General features: G+C 51.0%; 2 protein-coding genes across 4 annotated transcripts in view; one reads left to right on the top strand and one right to left on the bottom strand.

Annotated features, from left to right (window-relative positions):
- Positions 1-5,985: 5,985 nt before the first annotated feature.
- Positions 5,986-14,232, top strand: R3HCC1 (R3H domain and coiled-coil containing 1; the record flags this gene model as incomplete). Its single annotated transcript, XM_081077381.1, has 8 exons — positions 5,986-6,108; positions 6,550-6,677; positions 7,101-7,238; positions 7,944-8,535; positions 9,523-9,695; positions 10,940-11,010; positions 12,803-12,898; positions 13,912-14,232. The coding sequence occupies 8 exons, from the start codon at positions 5,986-5,988 to the stop codon at positions 14,046-14,048; spliced, it is 1,458 nt and encodes a 485-aa protein (XP_080933507.1). The 3' UTR covers positions 14,049-14,232.
- A 985-nt stretch (positions 14,233-15,217) lies between these two features.
- The window catches only part of LOXL2 (lysyl oxidase like 2), a gene marked incomplete at its 5' end in the record, with an annotated part of 95,268 nt that continues 82,908 nt past the window's right edge, over positions 15,218-27,577 (bottom strand). For all 3 annotated transcript variants that reach the window (XM_081076972.1, XM_081076970.1, XM_081076971.1), the window contains 4 exons: positions 15,218-16,199; positions 16,964-17,075; positions 20,241-20,377; positions 21,485-21,600. In XM_081076972.1, coding sequence (XP_080933098.1) covers positions 16,120-16,199; positions 16,964-17,075; positions 20,241-20,377; positions 21,485-21,600 — 445 coding nt within the window. In that variant the 3' untranslated portion in view covers positions 15,218-16,119. The remainder of the gene's footprint in view (positions 16,200-16,963; positions 17,076-20,240; positions 20,378-21,484; positions 21,601-27,577) is intronic.

The raw sequence follows: 27,577 nt of genomic DNA, 5'->3' as shown, positions 1-27,577 counted from the left end.
TTAAAAAGAAAGTGTATTCTGTTGTTGTTTGGTGGAGTGTTTTACATATGATGATTAGATTCTCTTGATTAATGCTTTTGTTGAATTCTATATCCTTTCCGATTTTCTATCAAGTTTTTCTATCGATTACGAGAGAGAGAGAGAGAGAGAGAGAGAGAGAGAGAGAGAGAGAGAGAGAGAGAGAGAGAGAGAGAGGTGTCAAAGTCTCTACCTATAATTGTGGATTTATTTATTTCTTCTTTCAGTTCTATGAATTTTTGCTTACATATTTTTCAGTTCTTTTGTTTTGTGCTTACACATTTAGGATTTCTATGTCTTCTTGGTGAATTGAGCTTTCTATCATTATAAAATGTCCCTCTTTCTGTCTCAGATAATTTTCTTTGCTCTGAAGTCTACCTTATCTGAAGTTAATATAGTCACACCTGCTCTGCTTTCCTCTGATTAATGTTTGCATGCTGGATCTTTTTCCATCCTTTTACTTTCAACCTGCCTATATTTTTAAGTTTGAAGTAAGCTTCTTTCAGACAGTGTATAGTTTAGTCATGTCTTTTAATTGACATCTCTGTCTTTTAATTGGGGTATTTAGAATATTTACATATAGTATAATTATCGATATGTTAGAGTCTAAGTCTTTTATATTTTGTTTTCTGTTTGTTCTCTCTGCTTTTCATTTCTTTTCTTTTTACTGCCTTCCTGTAGGCTACTTAAACATTTTTTAGAATTCTATTTTGATTTATCTATAGTATTTTTAAATGTCTCTATAACATTTTTACTGAGTGCTGTAGGTATTACATGACTTATAACAGTTTTCTGGTGTTGTGATTTTAACAGTTTGAGTGAAGTATAGAAACCTTGCCTCCCTTTATGTCCTTTTTCTCTACTCCATTTATAATATAATTGTCTTAAACATTTTCTGTACATACATTTAGAACCACACTGTTATAGTTTTTGCTTCAACCATAAACATAATTTAAAAGATTCAAGAAGACAAGGAAAGTCTATTGTGTTACTTATGTCTTTGCTTACTGTGTCCTTCCTTCCTTCCTGATGATCCAAGATTCTTTTATCATTTCCTTTCTGTGTAGAGAACTTTATTTACCCATTCTTTTAGTCTAGGTCTCCTAGCAAAAAAGTCTTCCTTCATTTGAGAATGTCTTTATGTCTTCTTTATTCTGGAAGTATATTTTTACTGGATAAGGATTCTGGGTTCCTAGGTTTTTTTAATTAGCATTTGAAAAAAGTTGTGCCACTTCTTTCTGTCCTTCTGAATTCTTATGAGAAATCCACTGTCCTTTAAATACTTTTTGCCCTATAGATAGGTAAGATTTTTTTTCTGGCTGCTTTCAAAATCTTCATTATCTTTAGTTTTCAGAAATTTAATAATGATGCGTCTTAGCTTATATTTCTGTGGTTTTGTTTTTTTGTTTTTTTTTTTCCTTTTTGAATCTGTTGGTTTATGCCTTCAAGTACTTTTTTTTCAGTCTCACCCTCCTTTTTCTCTCTTTCTGGGACTCTGATGGTACAAATGTTAAATCTTTTTGTTATAGTCTTACAGATTCCTTAATCTCTGTTTATTTTTGTTTTCAGTGTATTTTCTCTCCTGTTGTTCAGTTTGGTAATTTCTACTGTTCTATCTTCCGGTTCACAGACTCTTTCCTTTTCCTCTTCCATTTTTCTACTTAGCTTTTTATTTCAGTCATTGCTGTTTTTAAATTCTAAAATTCCCTTTTGGTTCTGTTTAATATCTTCTATGTCTTTGCTGAGACTATTAATTTATTTCAAGTGTGTTCATAATTGCTTATTGAAGCATTTCTATCATGGCTGCTCTAAAATCTTTGTCAGATAATTTAACATTTCTGTCATCTCAGTGTTTTCTGTTTGTAGGGGTGGGAGTTCTGGTTCTCCTCTAGGCCTCCATGGGTACTTTTCTTGCTGAGAGGAGTAGAAATGCCTTGTTGCTGCTCCCGATATGGCCTCCACTGTCACCATGGGGTTGGGGTGGCCTCTTGATATCTGGGTGGTGGAGAAAGTCCTACTGTCCACAAGGCCTCCTCTGACAACACTGCAGGGAAGGAGATGGGGAGGGTGCTGGATAGGGGTGGAAGTCAGGTTCTCCAGTGGTCTCTACTCACACTGGAGGCAGGGGCTGGGTCTCGTTAGTGCTTGCAGGATATGAAAGTCCCAGCTCTTTAGTTGGCCTTCTTTGATATCGTCTGATTGGGAAGGTTGTAGCATGTCAGTACAACTTGTGGAGGGTGAAAATCTGGGCTCCTACTTGGCTTTTGCTGTGAGGAAGGATAGTATTTGGCTCAGGTAGAGAAGTTATTGTCTCAGAGAGTTCTGTCTTGTTAACTTGATCCTTTGGCTAGAGAGAAAAAAGGATTTTATTGGGGTGGGGTTATTTTTGGTTTGTGTCCATTGGTATTTCTGGGTTTCTGGCTTCATCAAGTTCCAAGTCTGGAAATTTGAGGCATAAAGAACATCCAGGAAACTTATTACTTTTGTTGTTCCTTGGAACCCAAGATCCCTACCTACCTGGCCTGCCTTCTTCTCTCCGCCTTTCAGAGTCTTCTTATGTTTGTTTTATATATAATGCCAGGGTGTTTAGTTGTATTCAGTGAAAGGAATAAGGAAAAGTATATTTATTCCATCTTCCAATAAATCTTGCTTTTCTTATCCATACCAAATGGATGACCCAGCAGGCTATGAAGCAAATCTCCCTATGTTCTGTATTAAAACAACTCTTGTTAATCTTAAATATTGTGAATCCAGTTCTCTTTAATATTATAATATTGTTCACAAACTTCATCAAATACTCCTACATCTACCCATTTAAAACTGTAAGTCTGTGGTCCATTTCACTTTGAAATTGGGATATCTACCTAATGTGTTAGATTCTCTAATACACCAAAACTATGTAAACATTACAAGGTCAAATTGAATATTGTTAAACCTAACCTTAAACATGAAAATAATAGTTTGTCACTTTTCAACCCAGTTTCTGGGTAGAGAGTTCAATGCCTGTATTACCATCTCAGGCAGGTTGGGGTGGCTTTGAGTGACAAAATGTGATAGTGGGACAAATACTCCAGAGCTGCAGGTGCCCAAAGTGGTCCTACCCATGGCAAGGAAAGGTGCACTGAGCTATGATATAGGGTCACCGTGGGAGCAGGGGACCCTAGGTCTGTCCCTTCAGATGGTACTGTTTGCAACCTCATGTCCCCTGCATTCAATCATACCTCCTGCTTTAGGCAAAATTCTACAGCATACATGTAGCACACTTCTCTAACTGCTCGATTCATCTAATTTATTGAATTCCTGACTTCTCTGTCTGGCTGTTGGCCACAGCATCAAGGCAATTCTAAAGAACGAAAATCTTAATTTTGTTGTATTTAAGAGTATGGGTGTGGCAGTCAGGCTAAATCTGTGTTTGAGTGAATTCCAGCTCTGCCCTTAGTAGCTGGGTGCCTTTGGCAAAGTCTCAGATTATTCCCCTGTGATAATGGTATAATCTTCATCTGAAGGGGCTGCTGCGAAGTTTAAATACGGTCAGTTTACATGGCATACCTTTGCGTAAACAGTAGTTACCTTCATTTTTACAAGCCTTTACTCTGTGCCGCTGATTTGTTTTCAGCATCATTGGCTGCAGTTTTTGCTGCTTCTATGATGAACTTGATTGCCTCTTTTACATCTTTCTGTGGCTCTGACAGTTCCTTTCATCTCAGTCTGTTGGTTTATCTATTGTGACATGGAAATCAGGCTTCCTTTGATTTCCTTGGGAATGTGAAGTAGTTATTAACTGAAATTTTCTTCCTTTATCCCAAGAGAATTGGGATATTTTCAAGTACTTTTTTCAAGTACTTTTATCATCTTTTTTCTTGCCATGCTTTTTATTAGAAATTCCGCATATCCTTTATGCTGCTTTTTTGTTCTATTTACTCTCCTCTGAATGGAGACCATTCCATCCTCACCTGCTATTAGTCCCCAAATAGTGCGGGTAGATGCGCTTTGATCCCTTTCCCCATTTATCTAGCATCCCATGATGGAGGCCTGCATGCTGACACCTTTTTGTCTGTTCAGCCTCTGAGTTACCTGAAGAGGCTATGGTGGAAACTGAGGTAGCCTTCTTCTGAGAGCTTTGTTGGTGTTTTTGTTTGTTTGTTTGTTTGTGGGAATATTGGGGAAGAGTGTGTTTCTCCAGGACCCATCAGTTCCAAGTTGTTGTCCTTCAATCTAGTTATGGAGGGCGCAGCTCAGCTCCAAGTCCAGTCATGGTTTTCTTTTTTCTTTTTCAATTAAATTTATTGGGGTGACAATTATTAATGAAATTACATAGATTTCAGGTGTACAATTCTGTATTACATCATCTATAAATCCCATTGTGTGTTCACCACTCAGAGTCAGTTCTCCTTCCATCACCATATATTTGATCCCCCTTACCCTCATCTCCCACCCCGCACCCCCCTTACACTCTAGTAACCACTAAACTATTGTCTGTGTCTATGAGTTTTTCTTTCTCATTTGTCAGTCATGGTTTTCAATCAACAGGCAACTGTACTGTTGAGAGCTCACTCGCACTCTAAACAACTGAGCCATCCAGCTGCCCCCTGAGAGCTTTGTTTTTGAATGTGTTTAGCTTCTCTATGGTGCACCAACTCTAAAGGTGTGTGTGGGGGGGGAGGGGAAGACTGGGGCGTGGCTTGTTTCCTGGGTTTTGGTTTGTCCTTCTATTTTGGAAAGAAACAGCCACTTTGTTGAGAAAGTTGGGCCTGTGTTTTCTGAGTCAGCATGCATATTTCTCCCAGGTTGTATCTGGTCCAGAGCTGTTAAGTGGGCTTGCCTCTCAGCCTCACATCTCCCAGTCAGTGAAGTCAGGTCAGACAAAACAGTGCCATCGTTTGGCCACCCAGCACTCTCTCAGGCCTGCTCCCACTTCAGTTAAACCAGCATAGAATATGGGCGGGGCTGGCAGAGTCACAATCCAAATGCATGTCCCCTTCTTCTTCCTGCTGCCCTCTCACCCTCTGTTCCCCCCACCCCCCACGGGGGCCAGATGCCCCTCCAGGCTGGAGGCTAGGGCAGGAGGCTTATGACTTGTCTCTCTGAGTTCTCTTTACAAATGGTCTTGTCTTTAGTCTAGGTCTTTTTTTATTTTCAAAAAACAATTGAAAAGATAGTTTTCATAAATGTGACATAATATCACTCTCTTTTTAAGAAATACTCTGGGGAACACTTGCAGGAGAGTAAACTGCATCTTAATTTTTCATCATTTTTCTGTTTTCCAGGCCCCTTCTCCCAGCTGGCCTTTTGAGGTACATTCTCCCCAAACTCACCTTTATCCTACTGTGGGGCCCAGTCAGACTGTCCCACCCATATACTAAAACCTTGGTTTCAAATGCTGTTCGCACAAGGCCCTGCTTGGCTCTGGGCTGCTCGATTTAGGATGATCAAGGGCTTCTATTTCAGCACCTTTCAGGGAACAGGAGGATTTCAACTCTGGTCTACTAGATTATTGTAGCCCCTCCCACAGGCTGTTCCAGGGCAAGAATTTCAAAGCCCTATTTAAGGTGGGTGCCAGAGTTTTTTCTGGATGTACCAAGGTAGTAGTATAATTTGATAGACTGCAAGTCACCACGCTATCGTGGCTTCCCGGCCCTGTTACCCACAAGGCTAGTACACCTTGTCAGTGACCCTTTGGTGTGAGGTGGATCTTTGCAAGCTCCGTCAGTGAGGGCCACAGAAGAGCAATAAATAGGTGGAGAAATACTTGGTGCTCAGAAATTTCCTTTCTTCTTGTTCTTCTGTTATGTCCCTAGGGAAGGGAACAATGAACTGGAAAACCTGGGACACGCACGACCTAGAATACAGGTGCCACTCAGAAGTGTTGGCTAGATTTAATTGATCCCGGGACAGTGTGTGTGTGTGTGTGCACGCGCGCTGTGGTCAAAGAAAGTCAATGGTACAAACCCCCGTGCCGTTTCTGCGATGCCTCCCCCGGGCCGCGCGGGGGCGCTGCGGCCCCGCCGAAGCCGGGCCGTTGTCCGCGGAGAAGGGGCGCGCAGGTTTCTGGGGACCCTCGGGGCGGCGGCTGCGCGCGGGGAGGCCGCGGTGAGTGCGCTGGCTGATCGCGGGGCGGGGAGCGTCTTTCGTGGGCGGCCCTCGCCCTCCTGGCGTCTCGCTCCCGGGCGGAGGAGGACCGACCGCATCCTCCGACAGGCCCGAGGCGGCCCTGGCCTCCCCGACTCGCTGCCCGGGCCCAGAGCCCGCTAGCCTGGGGCGAGCGCGCACAGCGCGGGCACCACGGCCGCTCCGCATCGCGCTCGCGTGCGGGGGCACAAGCTCAGGCGGCGGCCTGCAGCCCTTTTCCTGCCCCTCTGCTGCGGTGCCCGAGGACGGGGGCACGTCCCTTCCCCACCTCGGAGCCCGCGCCTCTCTTCTCGGAGGAGGGACCTGAGCCCCCACGTCTCTGAGTCCCTGGCTGCGCTGCGGGCTTGGGGGGGGGGGCTCGGGTCTGTGCCCTGATCTCGGCCCTGGCCGTCTGCCCCACAGGCTCTCCCACCTGGCACCCTGGCCCTTCTCTGCTTGGACGGCGTCTTCCTCTCTCCGATCGAGAATGATTTTGTGCACCGCGTCCAGGAGGAGCTGGACCGCTTCCTGGTACAGAAGCAGCTGTCAAAGTAAGCCGGAGGGAGCGTGGTAGGGGGGCCTGCCTTGCCACTAGGGAGCGCAGGGCACTCCTGGTCCCCTTTTGCCCCCTTCCCCACTGGTGCCTTCAGAGTAACTGGCCTGCCCTTGGCGCTGACCGTGGCCTTTAGGTTTAACAGTGTGCTCTCTCTCCGGCCGCTCCCGTTACATTTCCCCTGGGTAATTCTGAGCATCACCCGAGACTGAAGGTGCCCAGCACAGGAATGGGGATGGGACCTGTAGCTCCCTGTAATAACCGCTATACTCAGGTCCTTTGCGGTCAGCCTAGGACTCCAGGGGGCAGAGGGAGCCTAGTGTTAACGCCCCCTTTCAACTGGCAGTGGACCTGGTGGGGGTCAGGCCCCAGGGCCTGCACCTGGAGCCCCTGCTCAGCACTCCTTCCTGTCCTTTCCCAGGGTACTCCTTTTCCCCCCACTCTCCAGTCGTCTCCGGTACCTGATCCATAGGACAGCAGAGAATTTTGACCTTTTGAGCAGCTTCTCTGTTGGGGAGGGTTGGAAGAGGAGGACGGTCATCTGTCACCTGGACGTCAGGTGTGTATTCTACCACCTTGGAAGGCCCTCGGTGGTTCCTGGTGGTGGGTGGATGAGCTGGTCAGCCCTGGGAGGGGAGAATTGGTCGGGAAACCAGGGCCAGAAGCCTCCAGACTGCTGCCTCTATCCCCAGCCTCAGTCACTTAGAGTCAGCACTGTCCCTTGTTTCATCTGGAGTTGATGAGCATTGTATGTGGCGTTCATTTAGCAAGTTCAGTTATACATGTTGGGTCGAAAGAGAGAGAGACAGGACAGTTTAAGCAGTGAGGGTGTCTACCCAACACCCAGCCCTCCTCAGTGAGCATGTGTCCCAGAGGCCGTGGAGTGAACGTGAGAAGCACATCTGAGCCTTCACTCGTCTCTGTTTCCACGTGCAGGGGCAGGGTCTCATCAGAATGACTATGATCCCATGGTTAAGGTTTTTCTAATAACCTAGTTCCTAAGTATAAGGACTTACCTGATACATAACCGAAGCTTCAGCTATTGCCAACTCAGTTTAAACACTGGAGGGAGAGCTGGCTGCTTTGGTTTGTTCAGAGATGGCATTCAGCCTCCTCTGTGATGTCTTCCTAAGGTGTTTTCGAGGGTCATTTTGGCTTTGTTTTTTGCCTAATGCCGACTTGAGAGCCTCATGCCTGAAAGGCAGATCAACCATTTTCCTTGGGGCCCAGACACTGCTCTGATCACCATCTGCTCCTGCTCCAGGTTACCCAGTTCAGATGGACTCTCTGGCTCCTGCCGCCCTCCTGCCTCCCGCCCTAGCAAGTACCAAGGTCCTCTGCCTACTTCAAGCCGGGGAGCAGCTGCTGGTCCCCGAGGGGCCCGGGCCGGCAAGTGGCATCGAGGACGCAAGCCAGACCAGGCTTTGTATGTGCCCCGGGTCCTACGCAAGCAAGGAGAATGGGCTCCTCCCCCTACTCCGGGGCTCAAGGATGACTCTCCAGCTGGCAGGCTCCTGGAAGAGTCTGGAGATGATGGTGCTGGGGACCCCAGCTCTGATCTGGAACGCCCTGTGTTGATGACTCAGGCAACAGAGGACCTAAAGAGCCTGGGCCAGGGTTGTGAGGAAAAGCAGCTGGGCCCTGAGCCCTCAGGGCCTGGGGACCACTCAGGGACAGGAGACAGCCTGGAGATAGCCACCCAGCTTGAGTCTAGTCTGCAGCTGGACTTGCAAAAGGGGAATGGCAGTGAGCTGGAGAAGAGCCTGGCAGCAGAGGAGAAAGAAGAAGAACAAGAGGTAGAAGAGGAGGGGCCTGGCAGCTGCTCCAAGGACGATTACAGTGAGCTGCTGCAGGAGGTGATGAGGCTTTAACCCCCAAAAAGGGAGGGCGGAAGTGAGGGGGGTGCAGGCCTGGGTGGATGGGGACTACAGGTCACAGTGTAGAGGGACGGGGCATGTGCCGGCTGAGCAGGGCTGGGTGCTGGGTGCTGGGATTCCCTTCGGAGCTGTGGGGGGGAGCAAGGCGGCCTTGCCCAAAGGAGTTGGGACTGACAGTGGAGGGGAGGAGGCTCATCTATGGGGTCCGGAGTGTGGATTTGGGCCCCACCTCCACCACGTAGCAGCTGTTGGACCATGAGCAAGTCATGCTTTTCTGAGTCTCAGTTTCCTCATCTGAAAAGCAAATAATAATATGTACTTCACAAGGTAACATAAGTAGGATGTATGTGGAATTACTTTGCAAGCGGTCATAGATAGAGTCATGAATATTACTGAAGCTCTGTCTTACAAATCTCGTTTCCTCGGAACTGTGTGTCTGCCCTGAGACTGACCATGGTATTTGGTTGGGAGGGTGGCATCTTTTACTGCTATTTCATAGATGAAGCATGGAGACCAGAAAGACTTGTTAATGTCACATCATTAAGGAGGGAAGGAAAGATCCAGGACTTGCCCAGCTCTGTCTCTTACTGATGGTGCAACTTTGTGCAGAATTACTTAACTCTTTGATTTACAGGGTCCCCATCTGGGAAGTGGGTATACTGAATCGAGTTTTCAGGATTCTGGGAAACACATTGTGTGTAATTGCCAGTCACCCTGTGGGGACTCCTAAAGTCAGTTCCGTCCCTGCAAACTCCCACTGCTCCATCTTCCATCTTTCAGCCCAGTCTGCCATCATGCTACCTCTCCTAGACTCCTGCCAGGTTTGGCTCCCGTGGGAAGCCACCCTGGGCATTCTCCTCTCTGCCCACTCAGAAGCCTGCAGGACTCTGTGTGTCGTTTGGAAAGCAGTTGTGTGGAGCCCTGTTTGTCAGAGTCCCCCTCGTTAAAAGGTGTGATCTGTCCCAGATAATGGACAACCTGACGGAGAAGGAGATTCAGGTAGAGAAGATCCACGTGGACACGTCCTCCTTCGTAGAGGAGCTGCCTGGAGAACAAGATTTTGCCCACGTGGTGGAGATCTACGACTTTGAACCGACACTCAAGACTGAGGACCTGCTGACAGCATTTTCCGAGTTCCAGTGAGTGCCGGCGAGCCTTCTGGGCGGCCGGGGAGGTGGTAGCTCCCTCTGGAGAGGAGCTGGGACATCCCTTGTGGTTGGAGACACTTGCCTGCCCCTCCCCTTGTGCCCAGTGATGTAGCAAGAAAGGCAGAAAGTGGATGTCTTTATTCTGGGCTCCATACTTCTGGGCAGCTCAGCCTACGGATCATGACTGGGGAAGAGAGCCATTTTCGGTGGTAGACACACTCTAGAGGCCCTAGGCCTGGCCCTGCTGGCACATGCAGCACCTCTGTCCTGCTCCTGGCACTCCCACACATCAGCCAGGACCTCGTGGGGCCCTCCATCAGGACACAGGAAGCAGGCAACCCACCAGCCCCCCATGCTCCATATGCCAGCCCCCAGTCAATCAGTCAACAGACTGAGGGCTATCTCTATGCAGGAACTATTTCTGGGGCGAGCCGGGCTGGAGATGGGAGTCAAAGGGGCATAACTGAAAAAATATTTCTGTTTTCCCAAATCCCTTGGATCCAACTCCAATCTTTTCTCCTTTTCTTTTCTTTCTTTTCTTTTTGAATGCTCATTTCCCTTTCTCCAATCCCTCTTTTTTCCTGCTCAGGCTTTTAAAAATCCCTTTCTTTACGGCCCTCTTTTCTGACTGCTTCCCAAACAGCCTTCCTTGGCCTTCCAGAGCCTGAGCTGGAGGAGGGCTGAAGGAGCAGCTGTGTGGGGGCACATGGGGCTCATCTGCCAACCCCTGAAGGTGTGGCCAACCTGGGGCCACCGGTGACTTCCCCAGCCAGCATGGGCAGTGCCCACAGAGGAGCTGGTGAGGCCCAGAACTGCTTTTGGCCTCTCCCTGACCCCAGACTCAGTGGTGCTTTCCTGAGCAGTGGGAAGAAAGTTAGTTGATCAGGAGCAGTGATACTGAAAGGTGTATTGTAGGTGCTGTCTCCTGTCCCTACCATATCACTTTTGTCTCTAGCCCTCGGCCTGGTTGTGACAGGCCAGGAGGAATCTTCTTCACCCACGGCATTGTGCTCTGCGAGTTCTTTGAGTCCTGGCTTCTCCAGTTCTAGGAATCAGGAACCCACCTGATCAGAGAAAGTTGGCCACAAATGGTTGTCTTCTTCCCAGAGGAGATGGGAAGTTGTATTGGGCTCATAGTGTTTGAGGATTGGAGGTTGGAGGGGACTTCCTGAAGCAGAAAGGGTTTTGCCCATTTACTTTCATAATCACTCTGTGTCTCCTCTTCCCCTACCCAGAGAAAAGGGATTCAAGATTCAGTGGGTGGACGACACGCACGCACTCGGCGTCTTTCCCTGCCTGGCCTCAGGTAAAGCGGCTTCACATCGCAGTGGGCTTGGTCCTTTCTGTGACTGTCACTGAGAAGGGAAAGGGCCTTGGTTTCCTGGAATGGAGGACCACCCATGTCCAGGGTGCAAGCTAACCTGAGCAGGTGGGCTGGCGGGGTCTGTACTCCCAGTCTGCCTAATCCAGAAGTCCAGGGAGCAGGGCCCTGTAGCTCACGGCCTTTCCTAGTCACTTTAGTGCCTTTGGTTCAGAGGCTTCGGATTCATGTCACAGGCCAAGCCCTAGATACATCCGTATGACACCGTATGAACGTGCTGTCTCTATAGGTAAAAAGCATTCAGGTACTGGCAATGTCCTGTGACGCAAGCAGATACGTTCTTACTCAGTTTTCATTACCTCAAGAAGTAGGTTGGATCACCTCTGTTTTACAGATGGGGAGACTTGAGGTTTCCAGAATGTCAGTGGTCTGTTCCAGGTTACAACACCCCTCTGTCAAAGCCGGGGATGCCAGCCAGCCTCCTGACTGGAACTGCAGTGCTCCTGCTCCCTCACGGCCACTTCCCCAACCTGCTCCTGCCACGCCACTGCTCACTTGAGCTGTGTTTATAAAGAGGAACCCCTACTCCTCGTGGCTGGGCGTTTGAACACTGGAGCTGGGAGAGGTCATAGCTGTGTGGGCCCAGTCCTCAGGAGAGCCTGAGGGAACGGGAGTGGTGTTCAGGGAGTAGAGGGACCAGGGCACAGTGGGGGTTCCAACCCCAGAGAGGGGGCTGACTGAAAGGGAAAGGCCAAAAGTCCACCCAGTGCAATGGAAAGGAGTGCTGGGCTAGGCCTGACCGCGGCTGACTTCTGGGTTCTGTCAAGCTGTGTGGGAGCAGCAGATCATGTCCTGGTGTCATGCAGGGTGTCATGCGGGGTCTCAGCTCCCGCTCCCCATATAAGAACGCAGGACATGGGGAGGCCAAAAAGGAACACCCACAGAGCCATAGATAGGGGAGTCATACCACTATAGTCTCGCTGGTGGCTGGGTTGGAGACACAGGAAGCAGGAGCCACACGATACTCAACCCACCGTCCGCTTCTCTGCCAACCAACCTCACTTGCTAACTGCAATCTGCTGTGCTAATTACGATCCGCGCCTCTACAATCCGCAATCTGCACTCCACGCTTGCTAGCTCAGCCACGGCAGTTATATCAGTGGCTAATGGCTAACCGGTAACAGCTGATGGCCAACTAGGCACAGCTGATGGCCATCTACTACCTGAGCCAGCACCTTTCCATGTGAGGCCGAGAACCTGGAAACTGCTCTCTGGAACTCTGTCCCCACACTTGGCCTGAGTTTCCTCATCTATAAAGGGGTGGCGTGGACCCGAAGCCCCTCCCAGGTCTCATCCACTGTTTCTCTAAGTCGCCCAAGTACTCGATGGCCCAGCAGAACTCAGGGTGCTGAGGGTGTGTGCCCCAGGAGGGTCTTGAGTTGGGGAAAAGGTAATATGTTTAAAGCTCCTCGGCTTTAAAAGGTGAGAGGCTGCCTCTCCTGTGCTGGTGATCGGCCCAGGGTGGAGGGTGGAAGCTGGGCTCTGTACAGGCTTTCCATCTGAGAGCACAGGTGGCCCTGTGCAGGACTGCGGGGCTTGGGGCAAGGCGAGCAGATGGCGGTCATCTCATTCCTGGCCACAGTGGTGTCAGGACAGCCCTGTCCCTCAGGGTACACGAAGAGGCTGCTTCCGTTTTGGGTGATATGTGTTTCTGGGCCCTGAGGGGGCCTCACCAGGAAGAAAAGAGGATGGCTCCACGTCTGTTTTCTTTCCACAGCTGCTGAAGCCCTGACCAAAGATTTCTCAGCGCTTAAGATCCGGCCCCTCACACAGGGAACCAAGCAATCAAAGCTGAAAGCATTGCAAAGACCAAGTAAGGACGTGGCTGTCTGGATGGGAAGGTTGTATGTGTGCTCCAGCATGCGGTTAGGTGGTGGGGCCTTCCCTGGGATTCAGTCCCCCTTCAGCTCTCTGCTTTAGGACCCTGGGGAAACAGTGGCAAGTGGGGTGTTCCTCCCACACCCTGAGGGGCCGGGGGGCCTAGGGAAGGAGGCCCTGGCAGGGAGTGCTAGCTGCCAGTTGCTGTGTTTTGGTCTGGCCCTCCCGTTCACACCTCTGCGGGGTGGTGCTCAGGGAGAAGCTTGGTCTTTTCTGTAAGGCCAAGGGAGCCATATTTTGCAGTGGGGTAGAAAGAGCTTGGGCTTTGGAGTGAGCCCTGCATGTGATCCTCCCTCTGTCACTTATATCAGTTGACCTTGAGCAAGTCACCTAATATCTGTGAGTTGGTTTCTTTTTCTGTAAAATAAGCAGATCATACAGAGCAGGCTGGAGGAGTGAATAAAAGAGCCTGGCAGACGAGCCAGAAGCAGTGAGGGGCACACAAAAGGTGCCAAATAAACGACAGCTCCCCTCCTTCCCTCTTCTCCTTCCAGAAAGCATGATGGGGGCTTTTCGAGGCCAGTTTTCTGTGGGTGCACAGCAGTGGCCGGCAAAACTGACCCGGAAGAGGCTTGCTGAGAGTATCCACGCCCTTGTGGATCCTGTGGCCTTTGTCCCAGATTTCTTGGGGACAAATATCCTGTCAACCCAAGATCTCTGTGTCCCGTCCTGACTTATTTCCCTCCCAAAGGGCCCTACAAAGCAGGGGGATGGACAGGGTTGACTCCTCCCTCCTCTATGCAGGTGAAGAAACAGGGCACAGAGAGGTGGCAGGATTAGGTCAGGACCCTGAGGGTCCTAGGTGGGTGCCCTCTTACTAGCATCTGCCACATTGTGGGCACAGCTGGTCTTAGAGCTCAGATGGCCTCTGAGGCTGCTGTGTCATTGGGAGAAGTGGCGATAGCCTTGAATTCAAGTCCCCACCCTATGGGGCTGCTTTCATTTTAGAGCTCTTGCGTCTGGCGAAAGAGAGACCGCAGACAAATACAGCAGTGGCCCAGAGGCTGGTGGCACGGGCCCTGGGACTTCAACACAAAAGGAGAGGACGGCCTGCAGTTGAGTCTCCTACTCCCCCGGGGCCCTGAGAGGCCCAGCCAGCCTGGATCGGTGCCCCCAGGACAAGCTGGTGCCCCAACACCACAAGCCTTTCCAGAGACCAGAAGAGCCCTGCATTCTCGCTGGAGCGTTACTGTGGGGCATGGTGGGTTACAGTTTGCTTTAGTTCCGGAAACTGAGAAAAAAATAAAAACGTAAAAGTTGTTATAATGTGATCGCTTCAAACTGTGGTCTGCCCTGGGGCACTAGGGGTACTGTTTGTCTTCCATTTTACACCTGGGGCTACTGAAGAAATTGGTCACTCCAGGAGATGGGCCTCAAGCATCCCAGCTGGCCCTCGAAGGCATTGTTTCCAGAGCCTGCCCAGCTTTAGGGGGTAGGTTGCACCTGTTTGGGGGGTAGGTTGACACCTGTCCAGTCTCTCCTTACAAGTTGGGGAGCTGCAGAGGCTGCATGGCAGTGCTGAGGGCCCCGGCCCCGTGGGCTGGTCCCGGTGTGTCCTGTCCATGCAAGCTACCAAACGGCTCCTTGCAGAAATAAACCTGAACAAAGCCTAAAGGTAAAATCCGAACTATCCATTGAGTTTGCCTGCCTCACAGAAACAAATACAAGGACATCTTTGTGGGGACAGGTTCCAGGAGACTAATTTTTCTAGTTTGGATGGAGTTGGTGCCGAGGTGACCCTGCCTGGTGTTTTGCCGTCACTGTGGAGCCTCTGATTTGCTGGCTGTAGCACACTCTTGCCACAAGTGGGAGCCCGTGTCTGGCTGAGAGTGGCCGGCCGGCTGCCCACACTCACTGCGCCGGGAAGAGCTCTGAGCTCCTCTTTGCGGATTTGCACACCTCGTTTCACCACCCTATCCCTCAGAGCTGGCCCAGGCTCTGCTCTGTGGGAAGCCGCCTGGAATGGTTTAAATCAAGATGTCTCTGCCATCTGGTCCTAATACAACTGTTATGCCCCCTGACAAATTTTAGTGAAAGACAAGAACTCAGGGAAGGTTGTAACTTGTATTTTTGTGATCTCCTTAGACGGCTGCTCTCAGGGGGCAGGACTCGCTCTTTTGGGTGTGTATGGAAGGAGGTGCCAGCTCTCTGCAGGAGTGAATCTGTAAGTGTGGACGAGGCTCCCTTAACAGCCAAGTAGATGTAGGAGCCCCGCTGCTCGGGCTGGGCGCAGTGAGCCAAATGAAGCACAGATACATATCATAAACCTTTTATTGCAAGTTTCAAGTATGTGTAAGTGTCTGTGACGACACATGGCATTCGGTGGGTGTCCTTGTCACCCAGGACCCTGGTGATAGCACCGTTGAATCAGTTACCCACAGAATCAGAACAATAGAACCATGAGTCACTTACATGGGTGGGTAGGATTTCCTTTTGATCTATACTTTCAAATGCCCAGGTGCCCAATATTAAATGCCACTAAATTACGTGTTTTTCAAAGTCCGTGAAAATATAATATAATAATGGTATGTTGAAAAAGAAGAGGACGCAGGGGGCGCGGGGAGAAGCACCAACTCTGAGCTCACCTCCACAGAAAACACGTGGTAGCATTATTTATATACGTGAATAGAAGAGAGGAGAGGAGAGGCAGTTTGTTTAATTGGAAGAGAGGTCTAGACATTCAAGTTGGCTGGCAATGACCTAAGAGGAGGAGAAACGGGATTCTGTCTGACCACCTTGGGTGGATAAGCTGACATTGCCAAGAAGGAACTTGAGAAGAGAATGGCCCCATATTTGTGGTGAGCTGAGCAGGCTGGTGTCAGACTCGGGGTGGGGGCACTGTGGTTTGTATGGGACAAGCTGATGACAACCTGTGCACCTGGGGTCCTGGATAAGATGGCTTGTGGCACTGCGCCCACCGCCCTGTGGACAAGCCCCACTCCCAGAGGCTTCCCAGGCTTCAGGTAGTAGTAGCCCCCCAAAATGTCAGCAGCACCCCTTCCTCCTGAGCGTGGACGTGCCGCAGGGTGTCCAAGTGTGTTGCGGGCTGGGCTGGGCAAGGGGGAGTGTGGTAATCCATCAGTCAGATTGCGGCTGTTGGGGAGGATGTGCTGTGGCCCGAAGGCAGGAGGTGACCACGTGACCACGTAGGCTGCCTTACCGCGTGGAGAGCTGGTTATTTATGAGTCCACTGAAGTGTTCAAACTTCTTTTCTGTCTCTTCACTGAAGGAACCGCCTGAGGGATGGGCATCGGGGACACAGTTTGGCAAACCAGATGCTCAGCCCTCACCCAGGCTGGAGCGGTAAGCCTCAGGGGCCCCGGGGCAACCACCCTCCAGCAAGTGGCCTGGTGGGGCCACCTCTGTGTGATGTCACCAGGGAAGCAGCTAGGTGTTGGTCATCTCTAGGGCCAGGCACGTGTCAGGTGTTCTGTCAGACTTCAGCAAAGGAGTGAATAAATGTAGCGTGGGCCATCACTTTTCCTGAAGGAGAGAAAGCTCTGCTTCCCCTTTGGTGCCCCAGGTCATAACATGCAAGGAAGTTTCTCTTTTGGCAACCAGAAGCCACAGTGGTTCACTCGTTTCTAGTTCTCCACAGAGGAAAGTGATACACAGACCCACAAATTGCTGACGCCCACATTTTTGAGGTTACATGCATAATGAGGTAGTGGCCTCAGCTCCAGCCCTTAAATAGCTTTGGGGTCTGTGTTGGGCTGGCTGGTTCTGTACCGCCCTCCTTGGCCAGAGACTGGCTGTGAAAACCCAGCCTGCATCCAGGCTTTAGTGTCTGCAGCGTGCTTTCCGTGCGTGAAAATGTGAGGCTGGCTCCATTCCCCGAGCTCTTTACCCAAATTAGGAAGCTGGTGTGTGCTTCCTTGAGAAAGTAAGGCAGCTCTTGCTTGTCTCCTGGAGGGTGGGCTGCAGCGGGGGACCTGGAAGGCCTGGGGCGGGGGGATCCCTGGGGGTGCTGTGCTTGCCCAGGGGTGCCCAGGGGCCTTACCTATGTGACAGTTGTACATCCAGATGCGGTGGCCATCATAGCGCGTCCTGCACTTCATAATATTGTTGGTGTAGTCAGACTCTGCGACCTCGTAGTTGGGGTTAATGACAACCTGCGGGGAGAGTCAGGTCAGAGGGGCTGCAGAGTCCCCAGGGCCCTGCTGAGACCAGTCCTGCCACAGGGGCTGGGGAGACCTCACAAAACGGAGCATGGCAGGTGTTGTGCTCCAAGAGAAGGAGCGGAACTGGCCAGAGATGAGGTCAGGGAAGCAGAGGGGGTAAGGCGTGGAGGAGTGAGACATCCGTGCGCCCCGTCTGTCTCTCATTCACACATACCCCCTACCAGGCCTTCAAAAGGGGTCACCCTCTCCTGGGAGGCCTGAGGTTGGTGGAGAGGTAGGAGTCGGGGCCTGGGGCAGGGCACAGAACAGGCTGCTGAAAGAAGAGAAGGGAGCTGGGGAGAAGGACATGCCTCGATGGGGTGGGGACAATGATGGGCACTGTGGGACATGGCAGGAGGGCTGCCCTCAGCACTGGACACTGAATGCAGCCCCCAGTGCTGAGACTAGACTGTTCCTCCCACTGTCCGGGCTTTGTGTAGCTCTAGGCCATCCTGAAGCCCGCCCTGCTCAGTCCGGGGTCTGGGCTCTGGTGGACACCGGATCCCCTTGTACTCCTTCCTCTGATCACCCCAGGTAAGGGAGCGTAGCCCAAAGGAGCAGGAAGAGGGAGGGTCATCATTTAGAGAGGGTTGCTGTGAGTAGACAGAAAAGGGAGACTGGGGTGAGAAACGCAGAAGAAAGAAGAGGGAGAGGGAAGAGACAAAAGCTACACCGGGGCTGTGAGTGAGTAATGGACAAATGACAGACTTTCCCTCGAGGGCTCTTCCATGCTGTTGGTCGGTGGGGATGGGACAGTGGGCCAGTTAAGAAACAGTCTCTAGGTTTGGGCCCTCAGGCCCTTTTCCTCCAGGAAGGTCTGGGTATGACCCTTTGGCAGGCTGGCTAGGCCTCCCAGAGATGCTGTGGGAAACAGAGGCTGGCATGGCCTCCTGCCCTGTGTCCTGGCCCAGTGCTGGTCATTCTGGGAGGCCCACATCTGGCCCTGCTTGCCAGACCTGCCCTACGCTGTTTTCCACTCTGACCCTGTCTCTTCAGCTAAGGCAGCTGAATGTCCCATTCTAGGGTGGCCTTATTTCCTTGATCTCTTTTCTACCCAACAACCTTTGCCGTCCCCTGCCCTCTGCCCCAGCCCATGCATGCATGGCAAACAAACCCACCCTCTGAGGACTGTGCAGCTCCTTGCCCACCAATAACTGTGCCACCAGGGAGCCCACCCAGGACCCTTTGCAGTGCAGCTCTGAGGGCAGCAGGATGTAGCACCCGGCTCTTCTCAGGGGGCCATTAGGGCCAGCTTGACCTGCTTGGGGGCAAGGGTGGGGCTGAAATGTGTTGTTTCTATGATCCCATCCGACTCTCATTCTATGATTCTAAATCTCGTGAAGACCTGTGAGACCTGGATTTAATTTCTTAGGCCAAAGATCTGCTGTGGTGGATCCAGGAAGCTGAGAGAATAAGGACAGAGCAAGGCCACCGGGGAACCTGGCAGCCCACTGAGCTGGCATCTGAGCCTTGGCACACAGTCCCCTTTGCCTGGAGCCACTTTGTCCTTGCCGGGCTTTCCTCTGCCACATACAGTGTTGCTGATGTCTGTACCAGAATGTCTGTAGTAGAAATGGAGAGGGCCAGGGAACCCCAAGCCATGGCTCTTATGTGGCAGCTAAAGCTCAGTGTCAGTCCCAAAGGAAATATACTTTTCCATTAATCAGAGGCATTAACCTGCCCCTAATGAGTTAATTTGTGAATTGTATAGTTTAGAGTCAAGAACATAAAATACAGAGTTCATGTTGCCTGTGTTTGCCGTGCTGTAAGATGAGGGTAATAGTGACAGCCACCCTCACTATTGGGGATGACACGAGACAGAGCAGTCACAGGGCCGAGCCTGCCATCAATCTTCAATGAGCTGTAGTTATTCCCCAGATGGCGTTTGTCAGACGACGAGAGCCATTCACCCAGCAAAATTACAGCAGCCCTCAAACACAAGCTGCCCTCCATGGTATACGTGCACAGAGACACAAATGCTCAGTTTTTAAAATACAGAGCACTCTGGTCTCTGGTTGGGCCTCTCCAAGTCTGCGGTTTTGGGTTTGTGGGTGGAAAAGTGCTTAGCTGTCTGATTTCCAGCCTCTGAAATTGCCGAAGGAGACTTTCAAAGCCCCTCTGTGGTCACTTCTCTGCAGGTGTTGGTTCCTCCCAGGGCTGTCTGGAGGGTGGAGACCATGGGCCAGGCCCTGGGCTGGCTGAATGCCCCCTTGAGAAAGCTTTCAAGGCACAATGACACATTTCTGGTCACCTACTTTGCCACCCATGGGGAAAGCTGGAAAGCAAGAAGGGTGAGGATGTGGGAAAAATGAGAGGGTGAAAGGAAGTCTCAGCAGGCAGGAGTGCACCTGTGCACCAGAAGGCGGGACCAGGGGGAGAGGTTTGTCTCCCTCACCAGTTAGGGCCCTGGCTGGAGCATGAAGGTATTTGCAAGAGGCCAAGGCTCCCTGGTTCTTCCCCAGGACTGGCCTTCCACCCAGACAGAGTACATGGAAGCCCTGGGAAGCGCCCACGCTGTCGCTGCACGGACTGTCTCTAGTGCCTGACATTCTACTGTTACAGATTCATTTCTTTGCATTAGGAATTGCCCCCTCTGCAGATCCTCTTTTATGAGGCAAACATTTCTGGGAGAGTCAAGTCACAAACACTTGTGAGGGATGGCCCCTTGACGAGATTGCCTTCAGCCTTGACAGCGCAGACCAAGGCAGGGTGAGGGCACTGGGAGAAATCGGGGTGGAGGTGAGAGCCTAGCTCTAAAGGACCCAAAAGGTTAGGTGACCTTAGAGTCTATGGAAGAAATTCCTAGCCTGAGGACCAAATCTGCAGATGCATTTTGAGTTGTAAGCACCAGCTGTTAACGGAATTGAGTGCAAACGTCCCAGGAGGTCTACAGTCTGCCCCGCCCTCCACCCCACTGTGCAAGCCTCACATGTTCAAGTTACCCGACTGACATGGAAGGCCTCTGGGTATAGGACTCCTGTACTTTAGACAGTCTGGCCTCCATGCCCATATTTTGTGTTTGGTCACCAAGGGGAAGGAGGCTGCCTCCCCACTTGCTGGGGAAAAGACCCCTCCTCCCATCAGCAGGGCTCTGCAACCCCTTCCCACACCCCTCACCTGGAATAGGTAGTCTCCGGGGGGCACGTCAGTGATGTCCACCCACTGACAGTCGATGTCATGGCGATACACGTCCCAGCAGCCCATGGTGATACCCTGCTCGCCGAAATTGGCACACTCATAATTCTTCTGGATGTCTGCAGGCAGGGGCCGAGGGAACCCCAGTCACCATGCACTCATGGCCCCTCTGCCCTCTGTGCCACCCTCCCCACCCTCAGCATCTCACTTCCTTCCCCAAGTGCCTCCCCGCCCCCACCCCACCCCCACCTCTGCCTCACAGGGCTCTACATCCAAGCCCCACTGTGTGGTGTCTGATCCTCAGTCCTTTCAATAGAATCCCTTGCGAGATTTTCTACCCACATCCCAGATCTCCCTTCAGACCTCGCCGGGGTCCCCCTCCTCCACAAAGCCTGCTCTGGCCCACCCTCACCTTTCTGAGGAATCGTTAGCCTGGGAATGGAGTGCATGCTAATCCAGTAAAGCTCTGGTGTTTATTATTTAGCCTAACATGGGGTCATCTTGTCTCCCTCTGGACAATCACCATTTGGGATTTCGGCTTGTGTCTGGTTTGTCTGTCTGACCTTTACTGGGCTAGCCAGTTGTCTGGCACACAGTAGGTGCTCAAAACCCATTTGCTGTGATTTCATGGCATATCAGTAGCAGTCACATTTATTGAGAGACCGCCATGTCGGACACTTCTCTAAGCACTGGGTATACCGAGAAGAATCACATGTCTCGCCCGGACAAGCCCCAGTCATGTAAGGATGACAGGTGTGGCCACAGTGCAAATGGGGCAGCGGCCTAGTGGTGTGAGCAGAGTGCTACTTCTGCCTGGGGGAGTCAAGAAAGTCTGGGAACCTCAGAGGGGGTCATTTGAGCTTGGATTTGAAGAGTAAGAGCCAGTGTGGCGGGGGCACTTGGCACCGGGACACAGGGAGAACAGCTGTGAGACTGGGAGAGGACTGTGTGTCTGGTCCAAGGGTTTGGGCCTTACCTGGGAGCCTGTGGCCCCACCAGTGCCTGTCAGCATAACGCTGGGGAAACCAGGCGCCGTTATAGCCAGGCAGTGCCCCTACTCCAAACCTGAGTTGAGCCATGGCAGCCCCAGTAGAGAAAGGTCACGTGGAGAGTCAGCAGTGGCCAGAGTGAGAGTCCAGTGTCTGGCTGGGGAACAGGTTGGGTGGGCACAGCCCGGGGGGCTTTTAAGTCCCTCTGAGGCACCCCAGCTCCCCACACTAAGATACCTCCTTCACATTCTGTGTCCTCCAAGCAGAAGCTGGCTTTGTGGCCCTCTGCCACCTTGGTGCCATTGAGGTTCAGAAGGTCGTAGTGGGTGAACACTTCCATGCTGTGGTAGTGCCTGCAGTGAGAGACGGGGTCTGGGAGTCAGTGTCAGGGGCAAATGCTGCCTACCTGGCCATTTGCCTCTGGGGACACCTCGTGGTCCAAAGGGGTGGCCAGTGAGAAAGGAGTGATGATGGGGCCTAAGGAAAGGGAGGATGGAAGCAGAAGGCGGTAACCATGGTGTTTACGTGGGCTCAGGAGTGGGGCATCCACTCACTTCCTGGGCCTGCTCTCTCATCAGCTAAATGGGAATATTAATGTATGGAAGGCACGTGGCGTTGTGGGAATTAGTGAGAAGCTGTGGAGCACAGGGCCTGGCATACAATCAGCTCAATAAATTTACAAAATTGGTAGTGCTTTTCATAACCCTCCTGAGCACTCCCGTGGCTCTCGCAGCCCATTCCTATTTGGTTCCCTTTCTGCAGACTAATCAACGTCACTTTTCGATGTCTTTCGAAACTTTTTTTTTCTTTTAAACTTTGAGTTATTTAAGTGTGTTTTTCCAGGACCCATCAGCTCCAAGTCAAGTAGTTGTTTCAATCTAGTTGTGGAGGGTGCAGCTCACAGTGGCCCATGTGGGGATCAAACCGGCAATCTTGTTGTTAAGAGAACCGCGCTCTAACCAACTGAGCTAATCAGCTGCCCCCTTGAAAACTTTTTAAAGTGGGAGTACGTTAGGGAGGGAAAGAGAAAAGAAAGGGGGAAGGTTCTTAGAGTACAGGGGAAGGGCTTTATCAGGGCTCCCATTAGAAGAATAAGCACTAATGCATCCCCTGGGACAGGCAGGCAGGAGGTGGGGTCTGGGGAGGGTGCTCAGCCCACCTCAGCAGCCTGTGGCCTCGGGTGGGGAGGTGCAATTACCTCTGGGAAGTGAGCAGCGGGAAGTCTGTGCTCCTTGCGTGGAGCACAAAAAGTGGAGAAGAAAAAGACAGTTCTGCGGGCCTGTGGAAAGGAAGAGTGAAGGAGAAGAGGGAGAGAGCTTGTGCAGCCCAGCGGATTGTTTACATAGCCGTATCCCATCTCCTCGCTGGGGGCGGGGCGGGGGGTAGTGGTGGGTGGAGAATTGAGAACAGATGTAGATTCTTGGAAAGTGATGCAGCTGGTTTAGAATAAACAAGGGAAAACATGGCTGCCATGGGACCGTCCTCAGGCACTGGCAGGCCAGGCCCATCTTGACCTGCAACGTGTGCCACAAGTCTGCAACTATTGAGCACACTGTCTCTCACAACAGGGACATGTGGAAAATGAGGAAAATGGAAGACAAGGTACCAAGGCACAGGGAGCAGAATCACTTGTTTTGTTTACACGTAACCTGAATTCTCTCCTCAGGGAAGAGGGAACGATAACATGACTTAGTCTCAGGGGTACTGTAAGGATTGTCGAATGGGAGAAATCGCAGAAATACCCAACACGGGGCTTGTGACAGAGGAGTGCTCAGCACCTGTCAACTCTCTCCTTATTACTAGTTGCAGTGGTAACAGGAGGAGTATTTGTATTACCACCACCCTACCATTCCTATGATTATTCCCAGGCCCACAGTAGCTTCCTCCCCTCCCAAGCCTCACTGGTTGGCCTCAGGCTCCCTCCCCTGGCAGTAGAGGACTGAGGGAAGAGGGGAATTAAAAGGATAAGTTTTCAGAGAGGAAATTAGAGGTTCTTTCCTCCATTCCACCTGTGTTTGCTTGTGCTTAAAATAATGTCAGAAGTTCCTATGTTGGGCTTTTCCCAGGTCACTCATGTTTCTGGGTAAAACGATGCTGAGCCAGGCGACCACTGAAAACATTCATAAGGCCACATTTTGTGGCAGCTGAACTGATGACTTTGAAAGAGTCTCTTTTGGCTTCTTAAAGGAGCAAGATGAGACATGAGGTCTGACTCATTGCCTAAAACATGTCTGCATCCTTCAGAGAGCGGCTTCTGTTACTGTGTTTACCAGCTGGAAAAACTGAAGAGAAATAGGTTTGTGTTCCGTTGCCTAAACAAAATTCAGACAGAGCCCACAGATGGACTGTTGTAAGGCTGCCTTCCTCTCGCTCCCCCTGCTTCCTGCAAACTTAATTTAAGAGTCTTCCCCAGCTCTTCAGTTTTTCCCCTGTGAACACCGGGTGAGAAACAGCTGGTTTGGAGCCTCTCTGCTTTACCTCTCTGGCATATGTGGACACCCCCCGCCCCGCATCCCCGGGCCACATCTCCCTCCCAGCTGGGTGGAGAGCCCAGGGGCGTCCTGGTGATGAGAGTACACTTCCTCTCACCAGGCTGAGGTGTCCTGACCTTTGGACGTCAAGAGAAGGCCTGATCCATGGGGTAGAGATGGAAAAACTCCACTTGGAAAGAAATTCCAGAACACTATGGGGAGAGAGAATAACCTGACACTTGATGGAGGTCATTAGGATCTGGATGAAGGAAGCCTTCTACCGCAAGACTCCAGAGCCCGGCATTAGAAGACAGGGTACTCGTGGAAGAAGGAGGAACTAGATGTATACTCGATGACAGACAAAGCTAGTCCAGAGAAAGGTGGGAAGTTTGGGTACATTCTTTGTTATCCTAGGTCACGGGGGGCCCACATAAAACTTTCAATCAGAGAACCAGTGCACGTCGTCGAGGAGATGTTTGCTACTCTTCATCATTTCCCCACGCCAGACCCCTGGCTCCCGGTGCCTCCAGAATGGACGGTCCTGGTTGGTGCTCAGCTGTGGTGCGACTATGTTCCTGTGCCCATTTCAGAGCATGTTCCAGTCTCAGGAGGTGCTGCCACAATGACAGGGACCCTTCCTGCATTCAGGAAATGCTAGGCACCCCTTCCTCCCACCCTGGCCGGAACAAAGCCCCACAGGTGTGAGGAGGGCCTAAGACTGGCTCACAGAGGCCACATCACATCTATGGGGCTTCAATCCAACATGGGCTGCCCCACACATGGGGGAGGCAGGGTGGAGCAAACGAAAGTCTTCCCTTTGTAGTAACAAAGCCAGCCCTGACTTGGAGGGCTCGCGCCTGTGCTGGATGTCCATCTCTCTGCTTCTCTAGCTCCCAGCACCTCTTGCAGATTTCCCCAAGGTGGGAGGGCCAGTCCCTGAGACACAGCAGGGGCAGAGCTGCTCTGTGCCCTGGTGTGCGTCGGCGCCCAGCTTTGTTTGGCCCCTGTCAAAGAGGGGACGCGATGTGCCAGGTAAACAGGTGTGGCTCCCCTCCCTGGGGGCTCAAGAAGCAGGAGGGGGACCTCAGCAAGATCACCAAACAAGAGCAATGCCTATGCAAAAGAATGATGTAGGGCACTGTCCTCTACGTTTGTTGGTGAGGAGACGTCTAAGAAGTTCAGTGTCTGTGTTTCAAAGAGCATAGATAGCTTTGTTCCTCATTGGGGCATCAATTAAATAGGGAGCGATAGTTTTCCCCATTTGCACTAATGTGAGTCAGTATTCTCAACTTGACTTCACAGATGGGACCGGAGGGTCTGTAGATCCGCTGAAATAGGATGTCAAATAGTCTAGAAAGAATTTTTTTGAGTGGAGTAAAGGCCAGATTTCATCAAACTCCCAAAGAGACCCAACAGAGGTTTGGGGCCAGGAGCCCTGTTGAAAGGTCCTCCCACAGAGCCTGAAGAAGTCCTTGGAGCTCTAGGGGGCCCCTCTTCTGCTTCCTGGGAATCCTACGGTTCTCAGTTACAGACCAGGAGGGGAGGTCTGAGGGAACATATGTTTAGCGACATGTTCTTTCTCACCCATCCCTCCCAAACCATTTACTGGAACATCTGTAAGCAGAGAAATAACATAGACCACAAGCAGGGGTGGGACGATTTGAAGCGGCATTTCCACAATGTCACCATGTGTATTCTTAGAGGGGAGACCATTCCTGGGAGAACAAGCATATGTCACACAGAGGCTCTTTCCACGTAATGTCTGGGTGGGTCGCCCTGTGTGGGACACAGATGCAATTGCCTTCTACTTATAGACACCCAGGCAGTGTCAGCCCCCACAGGCCCAGGCTTCCACTATGTGTTCACGAAGGAAATCAGGAACCAACATGGTCATGACTTTCATTTTACCCTTTGACTTCTACCCTGCAGAAGACCAACAGGCTTCTATGTAAAGAGCAATTCTTTAGCTAATTAGGACTTTCGGAACGTACGGATAGTAATTATAAAGGAAAATCAGTATCCCTATTTCCATCACAGTCCTTTCTTTTGAAATAGGTTGAACAACTCTATCCCAAAACGGATTCGAATGTGACTAGACCATCAGTTGTCACATGAAAAAGCAGCCATGTGAGAGACAGATTTCTGATGAAGTTCAGGAGAGGTGACAGAAAGAGCACACACGTTGGGGACAGACAGGCTCGAGGTGAAAGCCCCACCCCACAATTTCCTGCGTCACACAAACACTGAGCCTCCATTTCCTTACCTGTGAAAATGAGGGAATCCTGTGCCTGGCATGTAGAGGGGATCGATGAACGCTAGGTCTTATGTCCCTAACAGTGATCACTGCATTTCGGAGCAGGAAGGACACCTAGAAATGAGCTACACAGGGGCTTCTCAGACTGTGATGTGCACACCAGCTCCTGGTGATCCCGTTAAAATGCAGATTCTGATGCAAAGTCTGCACTGGGTGCGACACTGATGGCAGATATGCTGGCCCACAGGCCTGACTTTGAGAAGCAGGAACCCAGTACAAAAGCTCTGATGTGTGGATGGCATTCTAAGCATAGAGATGGGCGCTTCCTGGGCCAACATCTGCAGATCCCTCAGGGGACTGCTGCCGCCATGCTGCATAGCAGGGGCCTCCCTCCCTTTCTTTTCAAAAGTGTGCTCGCTTCTGTTCTTTCTACCTGCCCAACTCTGAGCAGGAAAATGTGAATGAACAGGACATTGTGAACAAGCAGGGGCAGAGGGTTGTGGATTAGAGTAAGAATCAAGGCAAAGGGGGGAAAAAAAAAGGAAAGGCCGGTAGATGAATGGGGTGGCTTTTGTTGGCTCCAGCAGGGAATGGCTCTAAGATTTCACTCTGCGCTTGGTCAGGATTTATAGCCCTGGGATTGGATCCACAGACCGAGGGCTGGAAGGGACATTAGAGGTCCTGGGTGACGAGGCCCAGATGGCCTGATATCATGTAGCCAGTTAGAGGCACAGCTGGGTTGAGAGACCAGATCACATGGCTCCTGGGCCCAGAACGCTTGTCTCCACATCCACTGTCTTTCTAGAGATATTTAAAATACATACTGGTATTGAAAATATATTTCTAGGGATGGCCAGATAGCTCAGTTGGTTAGAGCACGAGCTCTGAACAACAGGGATGCCAGTTCAATTCCCACGTGGGCCAGTGAGCTGCGCCCTCCACAACTAGATTGGACACAACGAGCTGCCACTGAGCTTCTGGAGGGGCGGCCGGATGGCTCAGTTGGTTAGAGCGTGAGCTCTAAGCAACGTTGCTGGTTCAATTCCCAACAAGGTTGCCGGTTCAATTCCCACATGGGATGGTGGGCTGCGCCCCCTGCAACTAAAGAGTGAAAACGGAAACTGGACTTGGAGCTGAGCTGCGCCCTCCACAACTAGATTGAAGGACAACGACTTGGAGCTGATGGGCCCTGGAGAAACACACTGTTCCCCAATATTTCCCAATAAAATTAATATATATATATATTCATATTGTTTAAAATATATATATATATATATTTCTAAATGAACTCAGAGTCCAAAGTATCCCTGAAGAACAAGAACTTCCTGTGGACACACTTGAAAACCATTGAAAACCATTGACTAAGTTTAATGGAGAGGCACTGGATACTCAAAACGAAATTGTCTCCTAACGTTAGGGGCCTTGGAAGCAAGAGAAACAACAGGCTCAGGGAAGGTGCAGTGGGCCCAGGACAACTGGGAGCAGAGAATGGCTTCAGTAAATGTGGCAGGCCAGAATGGCAGACCCGACTCCCACCAACTTAGGGAAACCCTACCCACTAGACGGTGTGGCCTCTCTAAGTGACCCTGTGATTCTGAATCCCAT

Source organism: Rhinolophus hipposideros (genome assembly GCF_964194185.1).
Source record: "Rhinolophus hipposideros genome assembly, chromosome: 16".
Taxonomy (NCBI): Eukaryota; Metazoa; Chordata; class Mammalia; order Chiroptera; family Rhinolophidae; genus Rhinolophus; species Rhinolophus hipposideros.
Note: the sequence above shows the minus strand (reverse complement) of the source record. Positions and strands in the feature narration are given on the sequence as shown.